At 33.7% G+C, this 23,979-nt stretch overlaps 1 protein-coding gene across 3 annotated transcripts in view; it reads left to right on the forward strand.

Moving 5' to 3' along the window:
• The window catches only part of PLEKHA1 (pleckstrin homology domain containing A1), an 81,046-nt gene that overhangs the window by 49,326 nt on the left and 7,741 nt on the right, over window positions 1–23,979 (forward strand). For all 3 annotated transcript variants that reach the window (XM_031955991.1, XM_031955989.1, XM_031955990.1), the window contains exons 5-10: window positions 1,759–1,856; window positions 10,446–10,577; window positions 13,742–13,885; window positions 16,641–16,709; window positions 19,299–19,363; window positions 20,197–20,260. In XM_031955991.1, coding sequence (XP_031811851.1) covers window positions 1,759–1,856; window positions 10,446–10,577; window positions 13,742–13,885; window positions 16,641–16,709; window positions 19,299–19,363; window positions 20,197–20,260 — 572 coding nt within the window. The remainder of the gene's footprint in view (window positions 1–1,758; window positions 1,857–10,445; window positions 10,578–13,741; window positions 13,886–16,640; window positions 16,710–19,298; window positions 19,364–20,196; window positions 20,261–23,979) is intronic.

A 23,979-nucleotide genomic window follows, 5' to 3' on the forward strand; every position in this document is an offset into this window, starting at 1 on the left:
GCAAACAATGAGTGCTATATTCAAGTCTTACACATAATAAATATTCAATATGTACATGAATAATGAGAAGCTTTGTTTTCTGACTTGAAGAAAGATCTTAAGGATTGCTTGATTCAGTATTTAGAAAAACATTTTTTTCCCAAATACATTAAGTAATGTATCTAGTTAGATTAGTAATATATCTTTGTGTTTTGTCATGAATTTTAACAGCCTTATTGTTGCCTTCCAAGAAATCTTAAAATCTGACCTTTAAGAGACCAGTTCTTCTTAGATAATTTTTTCAAATTGTGTTTTAGAGTCAGATTTCTCCTATGGCTTCATTTTTAAGGCTTTTGGCTCAGTTCAAAGAAGTGTCAAATGACCTGGTGTAAAGTTGATGAGAAGAGGTCAACAGAGCTGGAGTAGGACATGTGAAGGCTAGCATTGAGTTGAAGAGGGGTGGCCATGGAGTGGAGAGGAAAGTTTTCTACTTAGACATCTGGGCTTTCAGTTTCACTGGGCATTAGGAGAGGAAAAGAAGGTATGAGTTTGCTGTCCGTGGGACAATAGGTCCTGCAGAACACCAGAAGATCCAAGTTTTTTAGCTGCTCCAAGGTAGGATCTGCCCTTGGGGTCTCTCAGACTCAGCAGGTCCTGTCCACAGACACTTTGGCAGTGACCTCACTTTGTTCACATGCCTTAGCTTATTCTAAGAAAGAAAAAATGTTTGCCAAGGAAATGCATATGATGTACAAAAGTTTTCTTTCAGTGATGGACTTTGGTCACTTGCAGATAACTCTGTAGCAGTATTTTGGTTTGTGCAGCATTTAGGTTTCTGAAAAAGTTTGTATAAATAAAATCATGATGATTTACATTATATTTTGCAAGATAATTTACAGTTTCCAATTCTCACCCCAAATTTCTGTCATAAAGTAAATGATTTACAAGCAAGCAATTAAAAATAGATTACTATTGAAAATAGCATTGCTTTTTTTTTTTTTTTTTAAATTGGAAAAATCTTATATAATGAGAAGAATCCCTTAAAGTTTGGGGTTTTTGTGCTGGTTTGTCCTAAAACAGAGCACCATTATAGGTAGCAGTTGCTTCTACCATTAATTGAATTCATACCAGACTTTTTGGAGGGAGGATTCTGAGTACTAGAATTGGGGTCAGATGATTGAGTTTGAAACTCCAGCCCTGCCACTTGTTCCTAATGTCACTTCAGGAAGTCTCTTTTCCTCTGTAGGTCTCAAGAGTTTCCTCTGCTGAAAAATAAAAGGAGTGGTTGAGATAATCTATTTTTTTTCCTGAGGCAATTGCCCAGGGTCACACAGCTAGGAATCGTTAGGTGCCTTGAGGCCAGATTTGGACTCAAGTCCTCCTAACTTCAGACCTGGTGCTCTATCCACTACACCAACTAGCTGCCCCAAGTTGAGATGATTTGTAAAGGCCTTTCCAGCTCTAAATCTATACCCAGCTATTCTGGCTACTTCATGTCAAAACCTAATAGTAAAAGGACCTAAACACTTTGACAGTTTGCTTGAAATTCCAAGGATCATGGATATAGAGCTGGAGGGGACTTTGGGGATCACTTAGACCAACCCCTTCATTTCATAGCTGAGGAAAGAAACCTGACAGTAACTCATGATCCTTCAGGTAGTATCAGAGGCTGCAAAAGGTGTTCAGTTAAGTCATTTCTTCACTTGTTTTATTAACACAGACTTAAAAATAGCTGATTTGGTTGTAATTCAATTTAATTTTTCTTTTTTGTCTTAATAGTAATGAATGCTGGAATGAGGAAATATTTTTTACAAGCCAATGATCAGCAGGACCTAGTTGAATGGGTAAATGTTTTGAACAAAGCTATAAAAATAACAGTAAGTATTCTTATTTTTTCTTAAATATCTTGATGTCCAGAAGAATTCTACATATCTTTTGAAATTATCTTTCTGTGGCACAGTTATTTACTAATTTCTATTGAAGCAATGTTTTATTTTCCAAACTGTTTTTGAAAATAGTTGACTATTGAAGTACATTTTATAAACCGCTTGTATTCTCTGATTAGTGTCTGAAAAGTAAATAATTACATATTTATGTGAAAACCATCAATTTGTCCCAACAATGAGTTAATATAACTCAAGCTTTTCTCAGAGGTTAAATTGCATTTTTTGTCTTGCACTAGAACAGCTTGTTACCACATGACAGCAAACACCCACACATGGCATCTGATCTCGACATGAAGCACAAGTTATTTTTAGGGCTTTTTTTCTCTGTCGTTTCAGGGAAGCAGCTTCATGGACTGCTCCTTGAAGTTCATATTCTTCTAAGAGTTTAACTGACCACACAAAGGCATATATTCTTTTAGCAATTATTTGTTCTTTTTTTAATTAGGAAATTAACTTCTAGTCAATGTTAGTGTGTAGCTTCATTTATGCAATTTATCATGTAAAAGCAATGATTACTTAATCATACTTTAGATTTTTAAAAATCATCTATTGATTTTTAGATGCCTTTTTATCTGAACTCCTGGATGTTTGATATTTTCTGATATTTCAGTTAGCTTGCAGATTAATCATTCTCCTATTCAGAACTTTTAGCTCTTAAGAGGTATTTATTAGTAATTGATACTTATATTTTTGATTATTTTCATTTAGAAAAGATTAATAAAAAGGTTGGTAACAGGTAGGTGATGCAGTTGATTGAGCTCTGGGCCTGGAGTTAGGAAAACTCCTCAGATATTTACTAGCTGTGTGACCCTGGGCAACTTATTTAGTACTGTTTGCCTCAGTTTTTTTTATCTGTAAAATGAACTGGGGAGGTAAATGACAAATCACTCCAATATTTTTGCCAAGAAACTCCCAAATATCATCATAAAGAATCAGACATGACTGAAAATTGACAGAATAATGGCAAAATATAAAATTTAGGAAACTTGTTCAATAAAAAAGTTATTCCAGATGGATTAAAATGGCTATATCAGGAATATTTTTAGGTAAAATTATTTAACAGTGTTTGACATAATTTTGCATTATGAAGTTATTTTAACCTAGAACAATTAAACTAATTTTATTAGTGTAGTAAAAATATAAATTGAGGAGTTGGATATGTTTTTAATCAGCTGTATTTTGTTAACTTTGTTTTCTTATTTTTAAGAAAAGGCACATAATAAACCTTTTAACTCTTTGGTTCATCTTTTACATAGATATATATGTATGGAGAGAGAAAAAGAGAATATAATTTGGGATTGTAAATGTATTAAACTATGAAATCTACAAAATAAGACTTTTCTTATGAGAATTTTTTTTCCTTTTTCTTTTTTTCTGGTGAGGTATTTGGGTTGACCAAATTCTGATTTGACCAGAGTCACAGAGCTAGAATATATTAAGTACTGAGGCCAGATTTTACTAAGGTCCTCTTGACTGCAGGGCTGGCACTCTATCCACTGCATTATCTAGCTGTCCCGAGAATATAGTTTTTTTAAAAAAGGAAAAATCCATTGTTGTAGCTAATGTAGGTTAAAAAAATATGCACAGTTTAAAAGACTTTAAGATTTGTTTTTCTCTGGGAAATTCCAAATACTTTATAGCAGTGTAACATATTTTTTAATGATCTGCTGAATATTGTATAGTGTAAATGTTGAACTTTTTTTTCAAAACTTAAAATTACATCTGTTTTGGAAGTGTGTGTTTAAGGAAAGGAAAAAAGAGTAGTTGATTGTTTAACCATATTTTAATTACAGTGTCTTGCCATCCTGATGGTCTGTCCACCTACATAGTCTCCTGGTATCTTTTCTTAGATACTTTATGTAGGCCTGTGTGAATGCTGGTGGGTGGTTACCTTTTTTTTTTGTTTTTTTTAATTTCCTTCCTCTTTATAAAATATGTGAGAAAATAAATGACCTAACTTGAATGCATATAAACCACAAGAATTTGAAAGATCGAATTTTAAAGTAAACTGACTTTTTTTTTTTTTAAGCTAACTCCTTATATCAGTGATAATCTTTTAGGTGGGCCATTTCCAAAATGCAAATCACACCAATCAAAAACATTTTTTTACTATATATTTTAATCTATATTTTAAAAGTCCAATAGTGAAACTTTTTAAGATGTTATCTTTGTCATAATTTCCTACCCTGGCAAAAACAAAAAACAAAAAAACCCTTATTAAATGCTGGGTATTTTAATTTTGCCATAGAGAAATGGGAACAGAACAGAGAAGGAGGATGGCTAGTGTTGGAATTGAAATAAAGAAGGTATGAGTTCACATCTTGCCACAGACACTAAAATGTATAATTTTCCACAGAGCAGCCTTTTGGACCCTAGTTCTATCATCTGTAAATTGTGGGTGAAATTTGTAGTTCCTTAAATGTAGTTGAAAGGTTTTTGTGATAGTGATGGCATCCTATAAGGCAGGGGTCCTCAAACTACGGCCTATGGGCCAGATGTGACAGCTGAGGACGTTTAACCCCCTCACCCAGGGCTATGAAGTTTCTTTATTTAAAGGCCCGCAAAATAAAGTTTTTGTTTTTACTATAGCCTGGCCCTCCAACAGTCTGAGGGACAGTGAACTGGCCCTCTATTTAAAAAGTTTGAGGACCCCTGCTATAAGGAAAGACTTGGCAAACTTGGAAGTTTTGTTCAAGCTTGAGTTACTGTTGCAGCTAATCGGCCTGCAGGGTCTCTGAGTTCCTTTGGGGATGTTCTGCCTGTGTCTCCCCAGAGGGCTCGAGCCTACAGCTCTCCCAGAGGCATGCTTGACCTGAAGAATAAACATTTTAGTGATTCTGGTTCTTGATATATAGGCCACATCATGTGTATAAACTATTTGTAAACACATTTTTCTGACATTCAAAAGACATTAGGTCTGCCAAACTTTCTTTCTCAGGCAGATCGTTTCATGTTCTCGGTCTATGATTCGAAAATCTTTCTCTACCCAACAGTGCCTTTTGTTGCAGTTCATTTATTTCACACATGTTTTGACCTCTATTGAGGGTTTTTTTTGGCAGAGCTAATGGAGTGGTTTGCCATTTCCTTCTCCAGCTCATTTTAGGTTGATGAGGAAACTGAGGCAAGCAGGGTTAAGTGATTTGCTGAGGATCACAGAGCTGGTAAGCAAGTGTGAGGCCAAGTATTCCTGACTCCAAGCCCAGCACTCTATCCATTGCACCAGCTAGCTGCCTCAACAATGCTAATTGGTTCCAAGAAAACATGAAGCTCGTAGGAGTGTATCAGAGGGATTAGTTCCATTGGGACAGTGTTGTAAATATAACTATTATGGCAGACTTTTATCGTTGAATTTATTACATTCTGTGTTATGGTAATAACTTTAATCAGAAACATCATTGATTAGGGTGAATTTTCGATACATAGGGTGCCTATATATTAGGATTCCTTTTTTCTGCTGTTTACCATGTCTCAAGGTAGCATTTTTTTTAGAAAATATTCAATTTTCCACACAATCACAGATTTGCTTAGCAACTTTTAAAAGGAATTGGATTGAATTAATGTACAAATTTTTTAAGCTAGCTAGGTAGTTCTCAGTAAGATTGTTTTCTTATTCTCATTAAACAGATGTTAATATCTGTTATGTCTATTTTAATGAATGATGTAAAACTAATTGGGGATATTTTCTGATAAAGACTTAAGCATAGGCAAAAGTTCTTTCATTGATATATTCCTCTTATTGGTTAGGAAATACAAAATGATCAAAACTAGTTTATTTTTACAATAAATTTGGTATAAGTTTGTTGCCATAGGAATTATGCTTTACTAAATATAAGATTTTTATAATAAAGAACCATAGCTTTGCTTTGGATAAAGGGAAAATGGGAAACCAGCAGGAAGTTCACAAAATATCAGAATATTTAAATATGTTAAATATTTTCTGTAGTGGGAAAACTTTTCAAATCAGATAGTCAAATCTAAAGTACTTCTCTGCTGTCAACATAGGTCATGCATTTTGCCTTTTAATAAATATATTTATTTACTAGAGTTCAATATATAGTTCTTTCTGGGATAGATTAATAGTAATTTTATTTTCAGTTCTCAGGAGATGCTACTCTTCATTCGAAACAATCAAAGGCCATGAAGGTGTCCAATAGAAATTGTTCTGACAGAATGAAAATAAAATGATATATATTATCAGGCTATTGATTTTCAAAAGCTCTGGAAGGTTCAGCCTCTTAAAATTGTGGCAGATTATTCTTTGGACTCAATAGTCTTTGTATTGAAAATTTCCATTGGTGCATTTTATTTTTATAATTAAAATTATTGTACTGTGTATATGACAACTGAATGGACAGAATTTCTGCTAATCTTTTTTTTTTCCTCCTTAGGAATTAAACAGTAGGTTTATTTATTTATTCAGTTTTCAATGTTTCCTTTACCTAGGTGTAAAATTTACATGAAGCTTTCAATAAAATTGTATTTTAACACTAGTCATTAGAAAATACTGAGTTGAATTTATGTAAATCATCTGCTATGCTTGGCAAGTTGGTGTTTAAAAGGGGCCTATCAACAGATCTGTTTAATTTTGCAAACCCTTATTTTTATTTATTTTTTTTATTATAGTAACTTTTTATTGACAGAATCCATGCCTGGGTAATTTTTTTTTTTTTTTTTTTACATTATCCCTTGCACTCACTTCTGTTCCGATTTTTCTCTCCCACCCTCCACCCCCTCCCCTAGATGGCAAGCAGTCCTATATATGTTGAATATGTCCTAGTATATCCTAGATACAATGTATGTGTGCAGATCCAAACAGTTTTCTTGTTGCACAGGGAGAATTGGATTCAGAAGGTAGAAGTAACCCGGGAAGAAAAACAAAAATGCAAACAGTTTACATTCATTTCCCAGTGTTTTTTTTTTTTTCTTTGGGTGTAGCTGCTTCTGTCCATCATTGATCAATTGAAACTGAATTAGGTCTCTTTGTCAAAGAAATCCGCTTCCATGAAATTGCATTTTCATACAGTATCGTTGTTGAGGTATATAATGATCTCTTGGTTCTGTTCATTTCACTTAGCATCAGTTCATGTAATTCTCTCTAAGCTTCTCTGTATTCATCTTGCTGGTCATTTCTTACAGAACAATAATATTCCATAGCATTCATATACCACAATTTATTCAGCCATTCTCCAATTGATGGGCAGCCACTCAGTTTCCAGCTTCTAGCCACTACAAACAGGGCTGCCACAAACATTTTGGCACATACAGGTCCCTTTCTCTTCTTTAGTATCTCCTTGGGGTATAAGCCCAGTAGAAACACTGCTGGGTCAAAGGGTATGCAGTTTGATAACTTTTTGGGCATAATTCCAGATTGCTCTCCAGAATGGTTGGATTCGTTCACAGGTCCACCAACAATGTATCAGTGTTCCAGTTTTCCCACATTCCCTCCAACACATCACTATTTTTTCCTGCCATCTTAGCCAATCTGACAAGTGTGTAGTGGTATCTCAGAGTTGTCTTAATTTGCATTTCTCTGATTAATAATGATTTGGAACACTCTTTCATATGAGTGGTAATGATTTTAATTTCATCATCTGAAAATTGTCTGTTCATATCCTTTGACCATTTATCAATTGGAGAATGGCTTGGTTTCTTATAAATTAGAGTCAGCTCTCTATATATTTTGGAAATGAGGCCTTTATCAGAACCTTTAACTGTGAAGATGTTTTCCCGGTTTATTGCTTCCCTTCTAATCTTGTTTACATTAGTTTTGTTTGTACAGAAGCTTTTTAATTTGATGTAATCAAAATTTTCTATTTTGTGATCAATAATGGTCTCTAGTTCATCTTTAGTCACAAATTTCTTCCTCTTCCACAAGTCTGAGAGATAAACTATCCTATGTTCCTCCAGTTTGTTTATAATCTCGTTCTTTATGTCTAAATCATGGACCCATTTTGATCTTATCTTGGTATATGGTGTTAAGTATGGGTCCATGCCTAATTTCTGCCATACTAATTTCCAGTTATCCCAGCAGTTTTTGTCAAATAATGAATTCTTATCCCAAAAGTTAGGATCTTTGGGTTTGTCAAACACTAAATTGCTATAGTTGACTATTCTGTCTTGTGAACCTAACCTGTTCCACTGTGCAAACCCTTATTTAAACTGATACTTGTTGTAAAGCCCATCAAAACATTCTGAATACCAATCTAAGCCCCAACTCAAACCATCGTTACCTGTGCTTTTCTTCCTGTGCCTCTGTCACTTCTGCTTGTTGAAATTGTACCAGTCCATCCATACCCAGACGGGATGATGTCTTTTCCATCAAACCTTCTTTGATCCTATACCATGAGTCAAAAAAGCAGCAACACTGTGGTGTCTTAAAAGTGTTAGTTTGGTTTTAAGCTTAAGTAAGTTAAACTGTGTAGATGTTACAGATTTACAAAAATTTTTGAAACTTGAAAAAGTTTAAAAAAAATTTATTTTTTTTTATTCGACATACCCATCATTTTATGTTATATATCACTTTTTGATTTTAAAGATTTGTAAAAGCTTTCATCAAATACCGCCCAGTGACTAAAAGGATTACATGTGTAATCCTAACCTTAGAATTGTCCAAAGAATGAGGTTCGATACCTAAAAAGAGTTTTGATGTGACCTCACAAGAAAAAGTCTAATGGAGATGGATCTGGTGACTGAGGTGGCCAGTTTGAGATAGTATCTGTCACACTTAATATATAATGACAGTACTCTTTTTTTGCAAATGTTACTTACAATTCACAAAATTAAATAAACGTTAAAGAAATAACTAAAATTGTAATTTTTTTTAGGGTAAGTTTATAACATACTCCTGTAGTTATTAAAGGTTAAAATTTCTCTAAGCCTTTTGGGACAACCTACATATATTTTTTATGTAACACATGTAAAATGAAGTTACATTTCTTTAAAAAAAAGTTTTATATTAATAAAATATTAAATACATTATAAATATTAAAGAATGAAAACATTCTATAATGTTTCATATATTTTCTAATCATAAAGAACAGAAAAATGCTTGGTACCTCTTTCAGTGGCAATTTTAAGGAATAAACTCTACTGACTATATAAACTTTTCAGTGTAACACATATAGCAGTTATGGAGGTAACATTCCACAAAACTTTTTAGCTTAATATAAGGAATGGGTGGAGGTGGGGGGAAATCGGAGATTACGGACAGAAATGATCTCTTAATACTTTATTACTCTTTAATATTGTTTTCTAGTATATTTGTATATGTTTAATTCTGTAAGGGCTAAGGTTATATCATCCATATCTTGGAATTTCCTTAAGCATCAAGAAAAGCACCAAGTAACATATAACTATAAATATATTTAAATATAAATATATATAACTATAGCATCTGTATATTGCTGAAATGTTTTGAGTGGTACTGGGTCGATGACAGACATTCTACTAGATGGACATTTTGTAAGATACCATTCAGGAGACCTAAATTACAGTACTGCCTCTGCAGGATTCAGCTGTGGGAGTTTGGCTTCAGTGTTTCATTTGTACTTGAACTGGAATGAACTTTGAAAGTCCATTCCAAATCACACATACTATTGTGGCATATATGGCAATTATGTTTACTTGAGGGTTCCATTACCAAACCAGCTTATTTTGAGACTTTAGTCATACAAAATACTAAATACGGAATAAAAATGTTCAACACATCAGAAAATTTGTTGGGATTTTAATTGCTAAATTCTAAGAATGAATTTCATATTCATTATAAAATATTTTTTTTTGCCTTATCCCAATTCTTAATAAGAATTTTTTAGGGTACATTTTTTACCATTTGTTTGAAAAATTAAAAAGATATGTAAATATATTATTCCATCTTCATCACCCACCCACCCCCAAATCCAAAGGCTTATTGGGTAGATTACTCTCAAATATTCTGTAATATTGAATATACTTCTTTGTATATTTTTATCATATGAAAATGTTTAATAATGATTGTTAGCGTTTATGTGACATTTTAAGGTTTGCAAAACACTTTTTGAATATATGCTATATTCAGTCATCCTTCATTTTTCAGATGAGAAAACTGAAGTAGATGGGTTAAATTGCTTATTCAATCTTGTGTCTGAGACTATTCAGACTCACTTCTTTTTGATTCTCTATCAAGAACATTACCCACTGCATCACCAAGGTGTCTTCAAGAATTTATGATTTTATTAATGTGACAAGATTAAAAAAAAAAACTTTGTGCCTTTTCAGATAGCTGTTATGAATTGTTCAGGATGGCAAAAAATCATCATTTGTTGACCAGCCATTACTGCTGAACATCTCATCTTCCAAGAATAGGCATTTAGTCACTTGTTGGAATATGCAGCTTAGCTTGTGTTCTACTGGCATACTTTGAGATCTCAAAATTACTTCTGTTTCATGATAGGATTTGACTGAGGGAAAATGTGTTATTAATTAAAAATTTTAGCTAGGAGATATTTTCATAATTACTTTTTTTTTTTTTTTTTAATTTAGGTACCAAAGCAATCAGATCCACAGTCTCATTCTGATAGCTTAATTCGCCAAGTTGAAGCTCCAGGTGGAAAAAAGCAGGTGTCTTACAGGACAGAAATTGTGGGAGGTGTGCCTATTATAACACCAACTCAGGTAAATAATCTGAAGTTAATAATATTTTTCCTTCTCTGTGACTAATTTCTAAATTAATTTTATAGTGCCAATATAAAATTAGCCAGTTCTTCCTCATCTTATTAAAAGATTTTGTGTGCATTGCAAATTATACTGATGATTTTGTTTTTTCACTTGTTTTTCTTTTTTTGTTTGTTTGTTTTGTTTTTTTCAGATTTATTTTTTCTTTTTTAAAAGCTTTTTTTTTTTTTTTTTTTTTAATAATTATAACTTTTTATTGACAGAACCCATGCCTGGGTAATTTTTTATAACATTATCCCTTGCACTGACTTCTGTTCCTACTTTTCCCCTCCATCCCTCCATCCCCTCCCCCAGATGGCAAGCAATCCTATACATGTTAAATATGGCACAGTATATCCTAGATACAATATATGTGTGCAGAACCAAACAGTTCTCTTGTTGCACAAGAAGAATTGGATTCAGAAGGTAAAAATAACCCGGGAAGAAAAATGCAAATGCAAACAGTACATTCATTTCCCAGTGTTCTTTCTTTGGGTGTAGCTGCTTCTGTCCATCATTGATCAATTGAAACTGAGTTAGATCTCTTTGTCGAAGAAATCCACTTCCATCAGAATACATCTTCATACAGTATCGTTGTTGAAATATATAATGATCTCCTGGTTCTGCTCATTTCACTTAGCATCATTTCATCTAAGTCTCTCCAAGCCTCTCTGTATTCATCCTGCTGGTCATTTCTTACAGAACAATAATATTCCATAACATTCATATACCACAATTTACCCAACCATTCTCCAATTGATGGGCATCCATCATTTTCCAGTTTCTGGCCACTACAAACAGGGCTGCCACAAACATTTTGGCACCTACAGGTCCCTTTCCCTTCTTTAGTATCTCTTTGGGGTATAAGCCCAGTTCACTTGTTTTTCTGAGGAGCGCTTTCAGTAGGTTTATTATTTTTTTTTTTTAAATAACTTTTTATTGACAGAACCCATGCCAGGGTAATTTTTTACAACATTATCCCTTGCACTCACTTCTGTTCCGATTTTTCCCCTCCTTCCCTCTACCCCCTCCCCCAGATGGCAAACAGTCCTATACATGTTAAATAAATTACAGTAGATCTTGGATAAAATATATGTGTGCAGAACCGAACAGTTTTCTTATTGCTCAGGGAGAATTGGATTTAGAAGGTATAAATAACCTGGGAAGAAGAAACAAAAATGCAAGCAGTTTACATTCATTTCCTAGTGTTCTTTCTTTGGGTGTAGCTGCTTCTGTCCATCCTTGATCAATTGAAACTAAGTTAGATCTTGTCTTTGTTGAAGAAATCCACTTCCATCAGAATACATTCTCATACAGTATCGTTGTTGAGGTATATAATTATTTCCTGGTTCTGCTCATTTTGCTCAGCCTCAGTTCATGTAAGTCTCTCCAATCCTCTCTGTATTTGTCCTGCTGGTCATTTCTTACAGAATGATAATATTCCATAACATTCATATACCACAATTTACTCAACCATTCTCCAATTGATGGGCATCCATTCATTTTCTATTTCAGTAGGTTTAAATGAAAAAAGTCTATGATATGAAAGCCCTGAATTTTGTTTCTGACAGACATAATTATCCCTAGACAAGAAATGGCATCTCTTCTGAAGGGAAGACGGGCTTCAAAAGAATAATAGGAACTGTGAATTTTGGAATGGTTGGAAAATCATTTTATTTTGATGTGCAGTCTAAATATTTAGTGATTCTAATATGTGGATATTTGTTGTCTATTGATAGGCATATTTGATGAACTTTTGTTACTTAGGTGTTGTATTTTTTTGTAACTATTGAATGTTTCGTTGAAATTACATCTTGTAAATGCTAGGTGGTGTAATGGATAGAGCACCAGCTCTGAAGTCAGGAAGATCTGAGCTCAGACACATAACACTTCTTAGTTATGTGACCCTGGGCATGTCACTTAACCCCAATTGTCTCAGGAGGAAAAAAAAAAGAAATTACATCTAGTAACTTAAAGTCCTTGTATTGCTTCATAGTATATGATACGCTTTACAACTCATGTGGAATTATTAGTTTCAGAAAAAGCAAAGATTTAGTAAGGGCTTTTTGGCCTGGCCAGTGTTGATATTTTAATATTCTTTAATGATATACCACAAAAAAAAAGGGATGGAAAGTATCATTTATTTAGAGGCCTGAAACTTTGGAAACCCAATAATAACTCAAGTTTTGTTACCTACTAGATTTTTCAAGTTTTTTGGCAGATGAAAGTGACTGACAAAGAGAATTCCTGCTCTGCCTGATCTTCTCTAGGGGTTTGTTGAGCCCAGCCCAAAATTACATGATCTTTTTTATAGAAATAATGAGCTAACATGATTTTACAGATTTAAAGATGCAGTTAGATTATACTTCTAACAGCTTTGTACTTTGTCAAGCTTTTAAAGTGAGGGGGAAAGGTTTTAGTCTATACTTGTGTTAGGAAACTCGAATACTTCATGTTCTTGAATGTTTTAATTTTGAATAGAAGTAATGATTTTGATGGATGTGAATTAGTTTTTAGAGTCCCGGGCAATAAATTTTAAGAAGTCCAAATTTATTTCCCCTTTACCATTTTAAATGATGCCTGGTTCTAAATGAATGCATAAAGTGAATAAGTTTTGTTTGCTTTTATTTAATTTCAATTTTTTGTTTTGTTTCCATCAAGGAGATAAGAAAGAAAATGGATAAAGAGATAACAAAATATTCAATCAAGTAAAGTTTATTTAGATGATGATGAGCTTTCTGGATTGAGAAATAGAAGAACTTTTGAAAATGGCTTAAGACTTTCATGTTAAGTTTTAGGGATTTTAGGAAATAATATCCGTTGGTCTGTGTTATGGATTAACTAGGAAAATCTTAATCTAAAATCTGATATTCATCTAAGTAAAATTGAGATGGGATTTAAGAAATTTAAGAAAGAAAATTGAAAATTGAACAATTGAAAATATATATTAAAACACCTGTGTTTTAACAGTGAGGATCACTATTTGAAAACCTTTCTATCAGGTGAGGATCATCTTACCTATGAGATAGCTAAAAAATGAGGATCATCTTTTGATCATCATCATCAGTCCAGGATAGCTAAAAAGACCTTAAAAAACTCTTCTTCATTTTTTTGTTTCATTTTAGAAAGAAGAAGTAAATGAATCTAGTGACAATATTGACAGGAATAATCTGAAACGGTCACAAAGCCATCTTCCTTACTTTACTCCTAAACCACCTCCAGATAATGCAGTTATCAAAGCGGGTTATTGCGTTAAACAGGGGGCAGTGGTAAGTAAACCCAATTAAATAACTTGCTGTAAGTAATGATGGTCATGAAAAATAAATATTCCTTATGCCACTAGATCTTCTGATGTAGCTTACGCTTTCATCCAAGTTATTTTTTAAAAGTTAAGTAGAATTTTGTCACATTTGCCTTTTTGCTCCAAGATACAAGAACTCAAATAGAAGTGTTGAGAAGAAGTAGGAAGCTCTGTAGGTGTTGTGGTCTTTTTGGTTGTTGGGAGGGCACAAGGAAGGAGAGTATTTTCTTTGGGTCAGTGCTGTGGCTGCAGGGGGTTGGGGGAAAGGAAGCTGAGGGCCACAGGCAAGATCTCAACTTTTAATTCATTCTAAGTGGAACATTTAAAGGGAAATTTTAATATTCTTTAGGGGATCTTTATTGGCCCTTCTCGCGTTTACTTTTTGAATCTAATAAAAAGTGCTTAATGGCAAAGTTTAAGCAATATAGCAGTATATCACATGTGTGTGTGGACTTTCTTTATCTTCTTTCAGAAGATAATTAAAGTTGTTTTTGTCAGTAATAAATATGAAAGGGTACAGGTGAGAAAAGTTTAGAATAATTTTATTTTAAAAGTTTTTTAGTCATTTCCATTTAAATTATCTCTCATATGGTAATGAAAAGCCTGGATCCAGCTCAGATTCATCTAACACTTTGGCTCTTAAGTGGTACATTAAACATAATGTTTGACTTACTCTCAGCAAGAGTTCAAATCCTGCCTCTGGCACTTCTAGCTGTGAAGCTATGAGCAAGTCTCTTAATCTATTGACTTCAGTTTTCTCATTTATAAAATGGGATAATAGCACAGATTTTACTAGATTGTGGATTAAGCAAGAAAACAGAAAGGGCTTGACCATTCTTAAAGCAATTGACCATTTTTTGTTTGTTTGTTTGTTTTTTGCTGAGGCAATTGGTTAAGTGACTTGTCCCCAGGATCACATAGCTAGGAAATGTTAAGTGTCTGAGGTTAGATTGGAACTCTGGTCCTCCTGACTTCAGGGTTGGTGCTGACCTGAATTGCACACCTAGCTGCCCCTCCAATTGATCATTCTTAAAGCAATTTGTAAATGGTAGCTTTTTATTAGTCACTAAACATTCATCAAGTGTTAGGCACTTTGGTAAGTGCTAGTTAGAGATATAAAGAAAGGCAAAAGACAGCCCCTGCTCTCTTGCTGATAGCTGAGTGGAGGAGACAACAGGGAAGAAGGAGCTGGCATCAAGAAGGATTGTGAGAGCCTTCCTGTAGAAGTCAGGGCTCAAAGGAATCCTAGGTCTGTGGAAACAGTCAATGAAACTGTCCAGAGGGAAAGTGTTGTGTGTGAGGGACAGCAAGGAGGCCAGGTCCCTGGATTGGAGAGTGCACAGGGGACATAAGGGAAAGGAAATGGAGAGGGTAGGGGCTGGGAAAGGCAGATTTTAGAAGGCTTTAGAGGCCAAACAGGATTTTATATTTGCTCTTGGCAGCGATAGGGAGCTACTAGAATTTATGGAGCATAGTTAGACCTGACCATAGAAATATATTTTTATAGCTAGGTGGAGGAGGTACCGAAATGGGGGAGGCCAAAAACTATTGTGTGATGGTTCAGATGCGAGCTAGTGAAGGCCTGGACCGGGATGGGGAATGGTGTCAGACAGAAGGAGGCATAGATGAGAAATCTTTCTGTGGCAAAGTGGGTGTAATACGGGAACAGATTGGATATGAGGGGAGAGAGAAGGAGGCGTCCCATATGGCCCCTGGTTTGTGAGTCTGTGTGATTAGGAAGAGGGGTCCCCTCTGCAGTAGAGGGAGACCCTGGAGATGGCCAGGGGGAGCAGGGAGTATTTCAACAGGAGAAAGGAACAAAAATGGAACCAGGGCTGGAATGCAAGTCTGGATTCAGGGAGATCTAGAAGATGAAAGGAAAAAGGAAAAGATTAGTTTAAAGCCAATGTATTGCTGATGAAGAGGCATTTCAGAGGGCACATTAGAAATAGTTGGTAGCCCTAGAGTAGACATTGGGGGAATTGAGTGGAGACAAATAAAAGGTGTGATCAGTGACGGAGAACAGGGTTTATATAATAGTATCTTGGGAATTTGGGATTATTGAGATAGAGAAGCTCTGACTAGTTAAGAATTTGTTAACAGTTGATGAATTATTGATTTCGTGGTTTGGCCTCAGAGTGTTGTAAGCACTAACGTGAAGGGAACAAGAGGGAGAGCTAATGGCCTGGTGCTTCTTTTCTTTATCTGTAGCCAGACCAGGAATTAATATGCCTTGAAAATCCATTTTATATAATAATATACTGTACTAGGTATAGAAAAGTTTTCAAAGAAAAATAGGAAATGGGTCATTGCTTTCTTGTAACCTAAGTAGATAGTATTTTTTTACTTCAGATGGAAAGGCTGAAGACATAGTAATTTAATTTCCTGCATTTGTTCCCATAGTATATGGTAGGGAAAGAGGAGGTGGAGGGGAATCTGCTTATTAAAGTTTGGAAAGCCCATTTAATTTCCACTTCAGTTAATTCTGCAAACCATTTGTATCACAAGAACTGCAAGCCAGCATCTTTTACTTTTCTAAGTTTTATTAAAACCTCAGGCTTGAAGTAACATGAAAGATATCATTTGTATCTTAATGAGAATAGAGAAGTTTTTCAGTTTTTGGTATTTTTGACTTTTGTGTGCATATCAGAATAATTAAGTAACCATCAACATTTGACATTCTTGGAAACAAAAGTCTTATTGTTTGTTTTCATCTCCGTTAGATGAAGAACTGGAAGCGAAGATACTTTCAATTGGATGAAAATACAATAGGTTACTTCAAATCTGAACTGGTATGTTTTTCCTTTACTAATTTTGATATAAAAAGTAAATATGTATAACAGACATTCCTGACCCGGGAGGGGGAGAGCAGTGGTCTGTAAATAGATTTCACAGAGTCTGGAGGGTTTTTTTTTTTAATTGCTATAATTTTTCTTCACTTAAAAACATAATTTTGAGAAGGGGTCTATAAGCGTTATCAAACTGCAGAGAGTCTGTGACACAAAAATGTCTTTAAAAAAAATTAATTAGAAAGAGAGACAATTTGGCATAGTGGAAGAGAATTGGCCTTGGAGTCAGAAAAATCAGATCCAAAAGCTGTTTTTAACACATGCTAGCCGTGTGAATTTAAGCAAGTTCTAACATCTCATGCTCTAGAATAGAGGTGTCAAATTTGCCTGAAATCCACCATGGGAGGGGGAATTTCCTCTCCCAGGATTTCCCTGTATGACGAATCTAGAGTCCTTCTCCCTCTGCTTGTTTGCAATGGCCACACTTCTTATTTCTTTTGGGTCCTTGGTCTTCTAAGTAATGGATTCACATCTTTGATAGATGCCACTTTTGAAAGTTATTTGTATCTATTTTGCTAATGTTATTTGTATTAATGTATCTGTAAGCAAAAAGGGCAAGATGCCGTGGCATAATAGATGGAGCCAGGAGAGACCGACTTCAGGTCTTTCTGCTTCTACCCCCAGGGCTTCCCCTGTGGCTCTCTTGCACTAAGTTGCAGAGGCCTTTGCAAATTTCCTTTGATGAGGGGGATTTTTACAGTGTGAGTTCTCTATACCAGTAAAATCATCCAAACCAAAACATATTTGAAGAGCCAAATTTGAAAGATAAACCTAGATTAGAACTCCAGCCCTGGAACAGGAGGACCTGAGTGTTCAATTTTGGCTTCAGACACTTGATACTTAATTACAGTGACCCTGGACAGATCATTTCACCCTGATTGCTTTGCCTTCCCCTTCCTCTCTAACCCTTCCAAAGAAAAGAAAAAAGAGAAAAGAAAGATGATAGGTTTACAGGAGGGGAAAAAAATAGTCATTACTAGAAGCCAACGTCAAACACAAGTTTATGTTTCCTTATTTTTACCCTCTTTTTCCTCCCAGCTCATAAATCTGTTTAGAAAAAATAGATGAGAAATATTTGAGGGTGTCAAATCTGTCCCTTATTGTTTTAAGTTCTTTGCTATTTTTTCAGGAGATGTTTCTATTATGTTTAATTTCAGACATGTAAACCAAAACTAAAACTATCCTTTGACAACTTAAATAATCTTATTTTAAAATACAGAGTATGAGATTTGTTAACATATTTAATAATTAGTTTATGTTTTGTATATTTAGAAAATATCTTAATGATTTAGTTTAAACATAAGTGGATATATACTCCGTTAAAGCAACTCATTGTTATAAGTAGTATACAATGGTCTGGTTTGTCCTACCCTCCCACCCCCATACTCCCCAAAAAGGGAATTAAATTTAAAGTTTAACTTGGGAAATAAAGAGTGGTCTGTATTTCTTGACAAACTAATACTTCTGTCTCATGATCATCTAGGACTTCACGGTTTACAAAGCACTTTATACTCGGCGTTATAAATGTACTATATGTGATGCTTTATGCATAATGTGGTGCAGTAAAATGAGATGTGAGTTTGGTATTTCCTACCTAGGTGACAGCAGGCAAACCAGTTTCCAAGCTTCACCTTCCATAACTATAAAATGGGGATAGTCTTTACATGACTTAACCTCCCAGGATTTGGAGAAAAGTGCTTATCCATGGCTGCTTTTGTTCTTCTTTGTTCTATTATAAGTTTGCCACTAGAGGTCCATTCAGTATGATGGGGACCTTCCTCACTTCTCTTGATTCATGATGACACAAGTGAAGAATATGGGGTTGTCCTTTGGTTATTGTTCCCTTTACTACATGACCAGCCAGTTTCCTTCTACTTATATATTTGAGATCTTTTTGACTCTGATTCTACTTGTTTATACATATTTGTAATGTGTTATGTCTTTTTAATGGGAGTTATTATTTTAAGTTTGCAATACTCAAAAGAATCAAGTTGTTTTAATTTCTTAAAATTTATAAGTATTTATTTTCCTTTCCTTCCTACTTCTCTCTTCTTTCTCCCCTTAAGCAACATTAAAAAAAAAAAAGAAAGAAAATGAAAGCCTTTGTAATAGTAAAGCAATGCAAATTTCTTTATTGACTATCTAAAAATATATGTATCATTCTGGGTCTTATCTTTCTGTCAGAAGATAGATAAAATGCTTCATCTAAAGTCCTCTGGAATCATGGTTTATAATTGCATTGTTTCACTTTCGAGTCTTTTAGTATTATAGAGGGAAAAAGCCTAATTATTTAATAGATTAAAAGTAATCCAGGCTTTCATTAAAGGGAATATAAGACAAGAAGAGTTATGTGCCAGTTTTCTCTTCTAAACATGGAGTTTTCTATTGGATTTGTAGTTATCATATTTTGGCTAATTTGGATGGGAATAAGATTTATCGAGTTTTAATATAGATTCCAAAGGAAAATAGGTAACTCTGAACATGATTTTAAAAGAAGTTATGTGTTGGTTTACATGGTTTTCTTATTGCCAGGAAAAGGAACCTCTCCGGATAATACCACTTAAGGAGGTTCATAAAGTCCAAGAATGTAAACAGAGGTGAGCGATACTAATTTAAATCCTGTTCAAATGTTCATAGTGGAATAGATAATATGTCTTTGGATTGTGATAGCCAACTGCAAAGAGGCTAAGTAAAAACAAATTTTTAGCAGTTACATCATTTAGTTGTTTATAATAGAGACATTTACTTCATATCTATTTTAAAAGCCACATTCAAAGAATTAGATTTTTCCATGGTCCTCATAACAAAACAGAGTAATAGAAATCTTTCCAACGTATTTAAACTTTTAGAAAACATAATTTTAATACGAATAGTCTATAATTAGACAACTTGATTTGGAAATTTGATATTTTAAGTTATTTTTAGTATTCATAGGTGCTGCAAATGTAGCTTGTTTGAATAAATTTGTCATCTCTACTGATCTGCTGATGATAAAATAGAAATAGCTTTGAAACTGAAATGACATATGGAGGAGGGGGAAGAAGGTATGCTTACTTAGCAGATTGGACCACAATAATAGAAATAATCAAGAATTTATATAATAACTTGAAAACTGAGCTTGTTAAGCATAACTTTTTTATTTGCATCATAAATGTAATATAAAATTGTGCCATATCTTTCTTTTCTTCAAATGAAATGTTGGAAGAGCACTTGGCCCAGTTCACTGTAAAAAAGCTTATTCCCTTTCCCTTTTGTGCAAGACAAAAACTGAAGTAAAGTTGAAATAATAGTTGCTGGTTTAAGTTGGTTTACTTTTATCTAATACTTTGATGTTTAATATTTGTTTTATTCTTTTGAAATTTTTGTTTTTTAAAAATCTTGATTTCTGTTTACTTATTGAAACTTGATGAAAGATATTTTGTTTTCACAGTGACATAATGATGAGGGACAATCTCTTTGAAATTGTAACCACGTCTAGAACCTTCTATGTGCAGGTAAGACAGTTATTTTGAGATTCTGTGAGAAAACATAAGACATTAATGCTTTTAGTTATTAATTTAATTTAGTTAATTAGGGTCTGTCATTGTAGGGTTAAAATTTTTTACTTCACAAATACAAGAAAAAATTTTGTATGGAAGGTTGTTGTCGACATGAATGCTTAAGAAGTAGAAAATCTTTCTTTTTTTTGTTTTGTTTTATTTTTTAAATCTTTCTATTATTAATAAAGTTACATTACAATGGGAAAAAATGCTGTTAGAATTTGAATTTTGTAATTCCTTTGCTGCCTCTTGATAGCTGTTGATTTCTTCAGAGAAGAGTGGATTTAGGTTGTACTTTTGGCACAAAAATTGAGGCCAGGAAAGTCACTGAATGTTCACTGTGACATAATGACGAGCACTTTTAGTGGTATTGGCAAGTTTATAATACAGTATCTTTAGGAGAAGAAATCTTTCTGTATTGGTAGAGGGCATTCCTCATCTGGGGCTTTCCTGCATCCATGAAACTACAAGTCAGTCAGTCATTGTATCTGATCATTCAAGTCATAAAATAATGAGAAGCATTGGAAGAAGTTGTCCAGAGATCCCAATTAAGAAAGTTATTTCAAGGGCCTTTAAAGATGAAATAGTAAAGAATATAATAAATTGGTGGGAGGAAACAAAGATCTATAAAGAATTATATAATTACCATTAAGGACAGTGCTCCTACCACATTTTGAACTCTTAATATTACAGACCGCGATGTGCTTCATGAGGAAATGGAAATGGTATTAAAGAAAATAGAAAGGAAAAAACAGTTGTTTTAGACCAGATCTACAAAAGACCTTTGGACTGGAGACAATATAATTTTAAAATAATGAAGAATTGATTTTAGACATGTATGAAAGAGGAAGAGCTTAAAGGCATAGGGGGGGAAAATTGAATCTTATTCTTACCCCAAAATGTGACTGAACAAACAACCATAATTATTCATCTGTTTACCCTTTCTCCCCTCTTTCTGTAGAATTTTTATGAGGAGACTCTATAAACATCAGGATCATATTAGTTCAAGGTCCATTATAAGGAGGAACGGACAAGTTTTCATATGTGATAATCCAACAGACCACGAGAGAATTTCAGATAGCTTTCTGTTTTTATGGTTAGTTGAGTATAAAAAGAACTAGGTGAAAATTCTATCTTAAAGACTCCTCTAACAAGATATTTCTCATTTGTCGGCATTGTACATCCTTAAAAGTTGTTAAAACAGATATTATTGACCCTCAGATTAAAATGGTACCTGACAAATCTATGATCTAGATAATGGAACCTGACTAAATGTTCTTGAGATTTTTTTATATTAGGAGTTCCTTCAGAAGATGACTGCAGCAGAATAGTCAAGACAGGAAACACATATCTATAGAGATTTCCAACTATTTGATGGTGGTTGGGCCCAGAAGTACTCTGCTGGAACTCTTTAACTAGAGGAAAGCTCCATAATTGTGTTGCTCAGACCAATACCCAAGATAGGAATTTGTAGAGCTCAGACTAGGAAGACAGTACTCGGACTTTGTCCTGGATTATCACCTTTCTGGGAATATTGAAAATTTGCAAGTCCTCTGCTGTAATTATCCCAGATATCCTTGATTACATAATACTCAGTATCCTGAGAAAACAATAGGATCCAAGAAGACAAAAAAGAAGATTGAATATGACCCCACCATTGCATTCACCATTGCATAGAGGTTGGCCCATTACACGGAATCTGAAATTAAGAAATAGGCTAGAAGAATGAGAAAACAAAACAAAAAGCTATAAAGAGCTATTTTGGTGTTCTGTTTAGGACAACACAAATTTTTCTGTTCAGGAATACACAAATCCAGAAGAAGAGAAATATTCTTCAAAATATTTAGGTGAAACCTCAAATTAAAGCATAGCTTGTACACAAGTTCAACTAGAATTCCTAGGAAAAACAAAGCAGGAGATTTTTTTTTTTAATTAAAAATTATTTTTATAAATGAGGTAAGTGCTAGGGAAAAGAATTAGTAAAGAAAGGAGAGTTGTGGAAGAAATAATTGGAAGAGAATTAATAGCTGGAAATAAGATAAAACTTTATTCAAGCAGTAGAATCATTAAAAATTAGAATGCATCAGATAAAAGCTAACAATTCTTCAAGAAAACAGGTGATATTAAAACTAAATCAATATGTAGAAAATAGAAGAAAATGTAAAGTATGTCTTAATAAAATCCATAGCAAAAATAGCCAACTTAGAAAATAGATCAGAGAACACAAATTGAACTACATCAGAATTAGGATCCAACTATAAGGAGAATCATTCAACTAAATCTAGAACAAGGTATTTTAAAAATAAGTATTAAAAATATTGCCTAGATTGCATGTTGTAGAACAAATTGAAGATAGAAAAAATCTACCAGTTGTCTTCTGAAAGAACTCCTAAAATGAAGAGTCTCAGAAACATTTAGCCTGGTTGCCACTATTGAGATTACAAAAGATTTAGCAGGTACCATTTTAAAGTAGTGGAAAGCTTAGAATTTTACATTTAAGATGGTAAAAAATAAAAAGCTTACCATCAGCAAACTCATTATCTTATAGGAGAAAAAAAATGGATTTTTAATGAAATAAAGGACTTCTAAACATTCCTAATGAAATAAAGATCAGGATGAATGGAAACTTTGAAATACAAACAGGGTAGTCAAGAGAAACACAGTAAGGTTAAAACAAGTGAGTATTCATAAGGTCCTAAGCAAAATTGAACTGATGACATTCTAATGTGGAGAGGAGATGCTACTATATGTGTTTCCTTAGAGCTGTTGCCAGTAAGGCTTATAGCAGTCTAATTAAACAAAAAAAGCCTTGGGAGTATTTTGTTATGTTTTAATAAACTTTAAAGGGTTATACTTGAGGGGGCAGATGGAAGGGAGGAGTTATATAATTGTGCAAGTAGAAGTCTGCACAGACTAGGAGAAAGGAATAAAAGGAGAAGATGACACTTGAATTCACTCTTTGATTACATGAACAAAAAATACATCCATAATTGCATGAAAAAAGATATTTCTACAGAGAAGTGGGGGGGGGGTAGAGCAGATTAAGGGAGACTTTAGTTCTAAGCAAAGCAAACACTTAATACAGAGGTAAGTCTCAATAAAGGATTTAAAAGAAAAGAATAAGAACCTGTGATTGGGTTCTGGTTGAGTAAGAAAAAAGAGGAGTAATAGAGAAAACCGAGGGAGAGAAAGCAGGGGAACACAAATACATTGTTTCTGCCATATTGTTTTCATTATCTTCATTTTAAAGAGTGGGTGGAAAAGCAAAGGAAAGTATGAGAATAGGATGAAGAGAAATATAGAATTTATGATTATAACCATGAGTGTGAATAGTATGGACTCTTCCATAAAATTGGTTTAGAAAGCAGAATCCAGTAATGTATTGTATTCAGCGGAAAAAACACTTGGGGAAAAAAAAAAAGACAGTTAAAACATGGGACCAGGCCAAAATCTGTTATGCTTTAGCAATCATGATCTTAGACAAGGCAACAAGAAAAAAACAAGTCAAAGTGATAAAGAGAAATTACATTTTGCTAAAAAATCATTGATGAAGGTAATATTAATACTAAAATACTTGCATATAAGTACTTAGATAATAGTACCCAAATAATTAAAAGTTAAATGAATTAAAGGGAGTAATAGACAGTAAAATTATAATATTGAAGAACATCAGT

Source organism: Sarcophilus harrisii, chromosome 2 (assembly GCF_902635505.1).
Source record: "Sarcophilus harrisii chromosome 2, mSarHar1.11, whole genome shotgun sequence".
NCBI lineage: Eukaryota > Metazoa > Chordata > Mammalia > Dasyuromorphia > Dasyuridae > Sarcophilus > Sarcophilus harrisii.